At 41.8% G+C, this 10507-nt stretch overlaps 2 protein-coding genes across 3 annotated transcripts in view; one reads left to right on the top strand and one right to left on the bottom strand.

Moving 5' to 3' along the window:
* The window catches only part of zfhx2 (zinc finger homeobox 2), a 21827-nt gene extending 14136 nt beyond the window's left edge, over positions 1 to 7691 (bottom strand). The window contains exons 1-2 of the mRNA XM_020588346.1: positions 7181 to 7691; positions 4795 to 4953 (exon numbers count right to left, since the gene is read on the bottom strand). Of these exons, the coding sequence (XP_020444002.1) occupies positions 4795 to 4953; positions 7181 to 7210 (189 nt within the window). The 5' untranslated portion in view covers positions 7211 to 7691. The remainder of the gene's footprint in view (positions 1 to 4794; positions 4954 to 7180) is intronic.
* Positions 7692 to 8414: 723 nt separating this feature from the next.
* thtpa (thiamine triphosphatase) overlaps positions 8415 to 10507 on the top strand; it is a 9637-nt gene continuing 7544 nt past the window's right edge. Inside the window, exon 1 of one of the 2 annotated variants that reach the window (XM_020588349.1) lies at positions 8415 to 8498. The gene's annotated coding sequence lies outside the window, so the exon portion shown is untranslated. Of the gene's footprint in view, positions 8539 to 10507 lie in introns of both variants that reach the window. The other variant, XM_020588350.1, reaches the window with a different exon arrangement.

Below are 10507 nucleotides of genomic sequence, written 5' to 3'. Positions count from 1 at the left end.
CATACTCACCCCCCCACAGCAACAGTCAATGTAGAGTTAGAGATTCACATACAGCCGGGCGCTGCAGTTATATAGCCATTTACGGTGGCAAAGGTGGAGAAGGGAGGCTGTCGATATATCTCCGCGCCTCATCAGACGAGCGTAGCCACTTCCTATCTCCGTTGGAAAGCATGATGCAGAGCCGTGCGGGGTATAGGAGAGAGGGTTTAAGCCCTCGGCTGTAGAGATCCGCCATGACTTCCCTGTATTCAGCTCGCTGGCTCAGAACCTCGGGGCTATAGTCGTCGACAACTCGAACCTGCTGACCATGGTATTCCAACTTCCCTCTGCGCCGGGCCTCACGAATCAGGAGGTCCTTGATCTGGTAACGATGCAGCCGGAGAATGACAGGACGTGGTCTCTGTCCAGGGGCCGGCTTGGCTGTTAGCGAACGATGGGCCCTATCAATCTCGGGTGGGGAGTGCAAAGGTAGCTACTCCGTCTGCAAGGTATGGCTATAAATGAATGAGAGAAGAGTGAAGCACACAGGAGCTCTCACACATCACATCTGCTCCATACCACCATCGACCGGAAGTCCGACACTTTTTAAAAACCATCAGAAATTGTATTTCCAGGCTGTGATGCTCCTTTAATTTGTAATGAAACTCACCTATAGCACCAAACAGGTGATGACAATATAGAAATCACACTTGCAACCAGTTAAAATGGAGAAAAGGTGATTCAGCCTTTGTGTGGTGTGGACCACACTGAGCATAGAGAAAAGAAAGAAGAGCAGAGAATTGTCTGAGGACTTGAGAATCACAATAGTGACAAGTCCATCTCCAGAGATCTGGCTGCTCCTGTGTCCACTGCGCCAACATTGTCAAGAAGTTTACAGCCCATGGAAGTTTACAGCTAATCTCCCTGGACAAAAGAAAAAAATAGATTACAAACTGCAATGAAGGATTGTATGAATGGTGGACAAAGAACCTCGATCAACTTCCAGATTCAACCTGCAGGCACAGGGTGCAACAGTGTCAGCTCACACTATCCGTCGTCATCTGAATGACAAGGGACGCTGTGGTAGGAGACCCTGAGGACCCACTGCTGACACAGAGGCATAAAGAAGCCAGAGTGGAATTTGTCTAAACTTACCTGAGGAAGCCACAGTGCTTCTTGGAGAATGCCCTGTGGACAGATGAGACTAAAGTAGAGATTTTTAGAATGCCACATCATTCTATTGTTTTCAGAAAATGAATTGAGGCCTTCAAAGAAAAGACCACGTCCCTACAGTCAAACACAGTGAAGGGTCACTGATGTTTCGCTGTTTCAGCCACTGGATGTCTTGACTGTGTGTTATGAAATCTGGAGACTATCAATGAATTCTGGGGCCCAGTGTCAGAAAGTTGGGTCTCTGTCAGAGGTCATGGGTCTTACAGCAGGACAAGGACCCAAAGCAGATTCACAAAGCACCAGAAATGGTTTCAGACAAAGAGCTGGAGAGTTGTGAAGTGTCCAGCAATGATTCAAGATCTAAATCCCATAAAGCAGCAAAGGAGAGATCTCAGAACAGCAGCTGGGAGAAGGAACCCTTCAAACCTGAGAGACCTGAAGCAGCTGGCAAAAGAAGAGTGGTCCAAAACTCCAGTAGAGAGGTGTAAGAAACTCACTGATGGTTACAGGAAGTGATTTCAATTACAGTGAAACCTTGGACTGCGAGTAACCCGGTCTGCGAGTGTTTCACAAGACGAATAAAAATTTTTGCTCCAATAAACAAGCAAGGTCTTGCAATACGAGTAGTACGTACGCCTTGTCTGCCGAGTGTCACGTCACAACTGAGCCAATGGTTCTTGCATCTTACTCGTATAGTCAACATCTGTACTGCAACAATGGCCCCTCATGCCAGCCACAATTCTTTTCAAAGTTAAAGTGCAGGTTGATTTGTTTTATTTTTACTTTATACTGTATTTTGTATTACTGTAATCATTTTCATATGAATAAGTGGTTGTGGAACAAATCATCTGAGTTTCCATTATTTCTTATGGGGAAATTCACTTTGATATACGAGTGCTTTGGATTACGAGCACGTTGCCGGAACAAATTATACTCGCAATCCAAGGTTTTACTGTATTTTGTCCAAACGGTGTGCTGCCAAATATTATGTAGTCAATAATTCTGTACAGTCTATTTTTGGAGTTCTGTGTGGAATATGACAGATTTGGCTTTTTTTTTTCCCTCCTGCTTTTTTGTGTTGTTCCAATGCAAACAAAAGAAATAAACATGACAATACCAAAGAATCTGTGATTGCAGCAGTTTTCTGGGAGAAACTGTGACTTATCTGACAGAAATTCAGGGGTGCCAATATTTTTGGCCATGACTATATATACTTAGAAAAAGAAAGAATAGTCACACTGAAGAGCTGACTCCAGTCAACTGGCAAAATCCTTAGTCGGGTAAAGCCCTAATTAACATAGTGCTGACCAGTGTTTAAAATATTAATAAGTAAAGGATTACTGCTAAAGTAATCTTTTTACATTTTTTTAGTAATGTGAGGTTAAGGGATTACAATTATCAAAACAATAATATACAACAGGTACTAATCCATATAAAGCTATGTCACTGAAAGCAATTAGAATTTTGTCTGGTTTTATCATTCTGAAATCCTTTGATTATACTCAAGTGTGAAGTGGCTGGGATGAGAATCAGCACCTCCAAGTCCAAGGCCATTGCTCTCAGTCGGAAAAGGGTGTCTTGTTCCTTTCGGGTTGGTGGAGAGTTCCTGCCTCAAGTGGAGGAGTTTAAGTATCTTGGGGTCTTGTTCACAAGTGAAGGAAGGATGGAACGGGAGTTTCGCCGCAGGGTGGCAGGAAGCTCCCTTAGAGATAGGGTGAGGAGCTCAGTCACCTGGGAGGAGCTCAGAGTAGAACCGCTGCTCCTCCACATTAATTAGAGCCAGCTGAGGTGGCTCGGGCATCTGTTTCGAATGCCTCCTGGGCGCCTTCCTAGGGAGGTGTTTTGGGTATCTCCCACCGGGAGGAGGCCCCGGGGAAGACCCAGGACACTGTAGCATTCCGATTCTTTTAACCATGCTAACTCTGAGAGACGAGGCAGTCCAAGTAACTTCAAAACAGTGCTGATTTATTCAATGAACACAGGTAAAAATTAACATTACACGCTCAGGTATCTTGCACCTCCAACATGTAAGCAGAGGAAGATGGATGGATGGATTATACTCATTTGATTACCCGAATGTAATCTGGTATTCACCAAATTGCTCCTGCACAGACTTCCACACTGACTACTCCAACTGAAGGAAGCACCTGTTCAGTTCCTTTCTTTTCCCTATGATATCTCTTCCTGTATTTTTCTGCCCTTTTCTCTCCTTTGCTGACTTAGTCCTCAGTTGTTCAAAATCTCTTTTACATCACAGCCTAGTGTGAAAAATGACTCTGTAGACCATAACTAAAAAAAAGCAATCTAACGTGACCTAGCAACAAAAAAATAAGCATTATTAAACACAGAAACACTCAAGAACCAAACACTTAAAAATTCATACTAAATGAACTTGAACACGGACAAACAGCCTGTGGCCATATGCTTAGCCTTCTATTTCAATAAACTGAAACTTGGCCTGCTCACATTCAACATGCCAATTGACCCAAAAAAGAAATGAAAAAACTAGGTAAAATTCATCAAAAAATGCCTCAGCGGAACCCAGTGTATAAACAGATATAAAAGCATTAACAACTATCACAGAGAAGTTACTAGGTCTGCATTATGCCAGTTAAAATATGGGGTTTCTCAGTCACTTGCTTTGTTCAGAGTGTTACACATCTGTTTTCATTGGTACATATACCGTTGTTTACCTATCTATGGAGGAGAAATTCAGATGAATTAATGGCGTCGCAGTTCGTTGGGCTGTCCACTTGCGACACTACACTGGCAACAGGAGTTCACAAACTATCCTCTCATTTTCAGGAAGAGGCTCTCTGGTTTTATCATTGTGAAACAACTATAGACTATATGGAGTTATGATGAGTGCCAAGCTAATCTAGAGGTACCAAAGATTAAATGGCTGGAAGCAAGCAGAATCAGCAGCCACGGGGCCTTCTTTAAGTAGAAAAGATTTGAAAAAGCTTGAGTGTTTGTAGAGAACTTGAAGTTGTTTAAAGGTATCTTTGATGGTGCTCACAAGCACAGAACAATAAAAGTAACTAGTAATGTAAATCACTTTTGCCCAAGAGTAATTACTGTAATGATGTTATTATTAAATACTATATAGCATGGACAAAGTAACATAAATTACAATATAGCAGTCCAGCAGTGAATACTTGTTAAAGCAGATAAAACATAATATTGTAAATGTCTGTCAAAGTCCACTTGTGAGCATTGTTCCTCTTTGCCAATGCAGTTCTCCTGTTTTTCTAATATGTCACCATGACTTTTGATACTTCTGATTATCCCTTCATATCTCTTTTTACATAGGTACTGATGCCCCAGTATTTCAGACATCACCTTGACTGCTCAAAAATAAATATTTCAGAGACTCACAAACAAAAACAGACTAAATGAACCTCCACAAATATGTTTACTGAAAAGATACAGTATTGCTAGGCATCCGATATTTTTAATCCCTGCGTATCAGCCAGCAACAAGTGGGCTCATTAAACACTATGCACATAACTGATATTTTACCCAAAGTATTTAGTTGTACACTTTTAGATGTATAACCTGTGGGGAGGAAACTCCATGGGAACTTACACACAGATTATGACACTTTGATATATTTTGGCCATACTGCCCAGCTATACTCACAATGTCCAGCAGTCTGTCGACACAAGATGCAAGTACACTGTGTTGCTCAGTGAGATGCAGAGACAGGGATGATCTGTCCGTTTGCCATTTTTGGCATAAGGGGCACAGCCACTCGACCACCCGACTGCTTTCACTGGTCACCGTCTCTCCAGACTCCTCCTGATAAACCAAAGTGAATGTTAGTAAATCAGTCTTTCTGGAGCTTTATTTATAATAAATGCTGTATAAATCATTTTAGCACAAAAGAAACAAAACAATATGTTTGTAACAAAGTCATTTGACATGAACCAAGATCATGAAGAATGTTTACTTATACTTGTTGATTACACAATATAGATAGGTGGCCAGCACACCTTGCATTGCTGTGTTTAGCAAAATGAACCCACCATCAGAATCCAGGTACCATACCATTCAATAAGCATATAGTCTTTTCCAAAACACCTAATCCTAGAGCAATATCTCTAGGACTGAGACTCTTCTAGCCAAACCTTTGTTTTTATTTTATTGCATTTAACTTTTTGAGGCTGGTTTTGCACAGTTGGAATGTAATTCTGTGGGAAACACTACGGAAGCCAAGCACCCTTTCTACATTGAGAGAAATGAGGCCTAAGAGCATGAGATATGCAGCAAGACTTGTGGGATTGTGTGAAATTGTCTGATAAAGTGACAGAAGAAAGCTATATGCTAGCGGAGCTTCTAGCAAAATAGACAAAACCTCACACGGCAGCAGAGATATTCATCCTGGCCACTTGCTAAAAAATTGCAGGTGACATGATAGGTCCAGATGCACTCTCTTCAATATCAGCAATGATTTAAAAAGAGTGAGAACTGACAGGATAATGGATAAACATCATTTAACTCATACACTGAGCTTTCATATGAATTTCATATGTTCTTTGGCACATTTAATTGTGTATTATTGACAGTTACATGCAAATTAGTTTTTATTCTCTTCTTAGTTTGGTCTGTAAGGAGTAATTACATCTTGATGCTTCCCTCTCAAGCCAAATCTACCTCTCCTGTCTTACACACTCATTTTATTGATCACAAGTAAATACAAATAAATGTTTATAGAGTGACAAGGCTGATAATGTGGTACAGAGGCTATTTTCCATGGACATGAATACAGGTGTGCCTTGAGCAAAATTCTCAGTTGGGTACAGCCCTCAATATCTTTCTTATAAGTCCTTTAAGTTTCATTCACAACTCCGTTTCAACATCAACTATGCTTTGTAGGAAGGTTCACAACACTTTCTGCAATGAGCATATTAAATTACACAATAATATAATTAAATGGCACCTTTGTAATGTAGAGTACACATCTAATGCTTTCAGTAAGTTTTACACTGTACTGCTATAAACTCCCAAGTGGTTTCAGAGCTTTCAACAAACTCATCTGATGTTACACGGTCATAAAATGTACTAAATGCAGACTATTCAACAGGCAGACTCAGCAAATCATAATGTGTTGGAGTTAGTGAGTTCCCAGCAATTTTAACCACCAACATAATAAATATGATCTGAAATCAGATTTGCTCCACATGCCTAACAAAATAATTTTTACTCTCTGCAGTTAAAAAAAACAAAAAAAAACACTACTTGTCTGCATTTTACCTCACAGCTTTAATTAATTTCCTACAAACGTTCATAATACACATCTTCATATCTCAACTCATATTATAAAATGCAACCAAGACAGCAAATTCATGCACATGAAAAAAAAACAAAAAAAAAAACATGCCAATACAGCTAGTCATAATGCCAATTAGCACGCTAGCAAGGTTATATGCCCAGATAATATTTGGACAAGGCTATATGTGCATAATATATAGTGCTTTTAAGTTCCTCTCCTTGCCTTTTATATTTAAATGCCAGGATATGACTATATTGACGTCTCTTTGCTCAGAGTTCGCTAATTAATGAGCAGTCTAATTAGCTAATACCGAGCAGAGAATCAATTAGCTAGCAAGCTAAGCTGAGAAACACCCTGTAACGTCGCATTACAGCGGTGTTTGGAGAAAAGTTGGTTAGCTGTTAACATTAGTTTACTGAAAATAATTCACCATTTATAGCCACACACTTCTCTATAACGACTAGAGGCAAAGCAAGCGTCTGCACAAACTAGCTACTGGGTCTCAGTTAAACCCGGACGGTCATTACATTTAAAAACAGTAAGAGGTCGCGCTATTAACAGTCGTTAATAGCTAGCTAGCTTGTTAGCACACAAACGTAATTAAAGCTCCTCAAACTGTCTGATCTCCTTACAAACTCTGCCTGGTCCAGGTGGGTACTGCAGCTTCAATACGCCATCTGACTTCATCTCGGATTAAAAAAAAATACACTGACTCGGCTTTAGATCGACCTCGGCCTCGAGTTGTTTCCTTACCCCGCTGATTGTGGGCTGCCAATCGGGCATGTAGCGTTGCAACGCCCCGCCGCCTGCGGCTCAACAGCGCAAATTGAGGCCTAGCCGGACTAAAGCCATTTAATTAACGAACATAGCTCCGTTTACATATGTGTTAGAAAACACTCGCACCCCCTCCATCCCTCTTGTCCTGCAGAACCCCTTTTGACGGCGTCCTAGCGCTCAAATCCATTAACGGTGCAACACAGTGACACTTATATTATCATTTGAACCGCTTCATGCCGTAATTGGCGAAGATATTAAAGGCTAAAAAGCTAGTTGAAGCGGAGTACGTGCGCCCGCGGTCGCCTCGACGATGGGGGTGGTGAAGGGAGAGCAGGCGAAAGAGAGACGAGAAGCAGAAAAGTTTGGGATTTAATGTTGGATTTCTATAGGGGATCGGATTAGTATGAGGCACAATCCTTCCTTTGCTCGACCCTCTATCAGTCGCAGGCCACTTTCCCCACTCAAATCAACATAATTAACCGATCGAATGACGTTTGATTAAGTTGAGAGCAATTAGCTAATACGTTTTTACCTGCATGGTCTCCGCTCCAGCACGCACACACGCACACGCTTCCTCTGTGGCTCCTCAGAAGTGAAAAGTTTTCTTTCCTACCCTCCCTCTAATCCCTCTCTCTCCTGTCCCCCCTCCCTCTCTCCATTCGCCGTATCCCTCTCTCCTTCCCCTCTCCCCTGTAGTAAACAGACCACAGCTCCCCCCGAAGCTGGCTGCTGACATTCAGAGGGACACACTGATATAAAGCGTTATATAACCCGATTATTAATCAGTGGTCAAACACAGATCACTTTTTGACCACTATAGATATATGAGACGAGAAAAATGCTGATACATTTCTAGAAGTCGGTACTTGGATCACATGTAATCTCCTTTGATATGAACCCCTTCCTTTCACATCAAATGTGAATAAAAATGAGTTTTCATTCTGCCAACTTGGACTGTATTAGAATGTGATGAGTGGATAATAAAGAAATGACCACAAAGGCTGTACTCAGCAATGCCCTCACGAATTATAACGTTTCTAAATCTAAGGTTTCTAATAGGTGCGGTGAAAATGTGGGATAACATTTATGAAGCGGTGCGGATTAAAACTGTACCATCTGTATGCACCTGCGTTACTGGGACAGTAAATGATGCTCCTCAACACCCTGATAGTTGTCTCTAATTGCGCCTGTGCGAAATTAATATTGCTGACGTGTGGGAGCCGCTCCTTGGGGTGATCTGCCGCTCAGTTTTGATGCTGAAATAGTTGTGGTTTGAGGACCTGGACCCGTGAAGGTGTGCTGTACCCATGACGTTATAAATTCTCTGTGGCTCGGTGTGTTGGTTTTGACTTATGGTTGAATGCATGACTCAGCAGCGGCAGCATCGCGGTTTAAATAGGTCGAGCCTTATAGGCTAATGTTAATGATAGAGGATCTACTGCTGTATTACTTTATATTAATGTATGGCTAGCGGTAACCGTTCAGTTTCGACCATTTATAAACTGTTTACAATACTAACGGCTTGGAAATACAGCGATACCAAACAAATCACCAGAAAAAGATTTGAGTAGGTTATACTGAGAAACTACGGGTTAAATACAATTGTGAGAGCAATATCCTAGAGAGAACCTTTACTTGAGCACACACAGAAGATCATTAAGAGGTTAAATTATTATTGCATACTTAGCTATTGCAATGTTATTATATATATGTGTGTGTGTTTGTATAATGTGTTAGGAAAGAGATTTTAAAAAAGTAAAGTACTTATAAATAGAGACCACATATGTGCAGGTCTCTATAAGTACGTTACTCCTTTTTTTTTTTTAATCTCTTTCCTAATACACATTCCCTTGCTTGTTGACATGTACATACACATTGAGAGCTGATGTACCACAGTCAAATTCCTCGTGTGTCCAACACACCTGGCCAATAAAGCTGATTCTGATTCGATTATTGTGGAATTGGATTATTACTACTAGTGCATTACTATGCACTGTAGACAAAATTTTGTCTTCTTCTTCTTTCGGCTGTTCCCGTTAGGGGTTGCCACAGCAAATCATCTGTTTCCACCTAACTCTATCCTTGACATCCTCTACTCTCACCCCAACTTCATGTCCTCTTTTAGCACATCCATATATCTCCTCTTTGGCCTTCCTCTTGACCTCTTGCCTGGCAACTCCATTTCCAACATCCTTCTACCAATATAACCACTATCCCTCCTCTGCACATGTCCAAACCATCTCAATCTGGCCTCTCTGACCTTGTCCCCAAAACAGCCGACCCTCATCAGCTGTCCCTCTGATGTGCTCATTCCTAATCCTGTCCATCCTGGTCACTCCTAAACAGAACCTCAACATCCTCATCTCTGCTACCTCCATCTCTGCCTCTTGTCTTTTCCTCACTGCTACAGTCTCTAACCCATACAGTCTTTCCTACACTCCCCATCACACTGGACTGTTCAGAATCAGCCTTATTGGCCAAGTGTGACGGACACACGAGGAATTTGACTCGGGTACATCGGCTCTCAATGTGCAAAACAGTAAACCAGCATAGGGCTGTGTAATATAACAAAATAGCAGTATTAACATCAACAAACAGTGCAAACAATGCAGAAAAAGCAGTATAAACAGACAGTAAACAATGCAGACAAAAAAGGAATGTTGTCTGCATTGTTGAGATAAATAGGGATAAAAACAGAATACTTAAAACTAGAGATCTGTATGAGTCTGTATAATCTGTACAATGTATATATACACAGGTATTGCACTGAGGGTTATTGTCTAATCATACTGTTGTGGGTTAAGTGTTCATCAGAGTGACAGCCTGGGGGAAGAAACTGTCCCTGTGCCTTGTTGTCTTAGTGCACAGTGACCTGTAACGCTGTCCAGAGGGGAGGAGTTGTCGGCGCCGGAAGTTATGGTGTGAGGGGTCAGCAGTGATCCTCTCCGCCCTCCTTTTGACTTGTGAGGTGTACAGGTCCTCCATGGAGGGCAGGCTGGCACAGATGATCTTTTCTGCAGTCCTGACTGTCCACTGGGGTGTGTTCCTGTCCTGTTTGGTTGCTGAGCCAAACCAGACAGTGATGGAACAGCTGAGAAACGACTCCATGATTCCTCTGTAGAAATGTATCAGGAGCTCCTGGGACAGGTTGAGCTTCTTGAGCTGGTGCAGGAAGTACATCCTCTGCTGTGCCTTCTTGATGATGGTCCTGATGTTGGACGTCCACTTCAGGTCCTGGGAGATAGTGGAGCCCAGGAACTTGTAGGACTTTACTGCTGATACAGTGCTGCCAAATATGATGAG

This window comes from Monopterus albus, unplaced genomic scaffold (assembly GCF_001952655.1).
Source record: "Monopterus albus unplaced genomic scaffold, M_albus_1.0 scaffold531.1, whole genome shotgun sequence".
NCBI lineage: Eukaryota > Metazoa > Chordata > Actinopteri > Synbranchiformes > Synbranchidae > Monopterus > Monopterus albus.
Note: the sequence above shows the minus strand (reverse complement) of the source record. Positions and strands in the feature narration are given on the sequence as shown.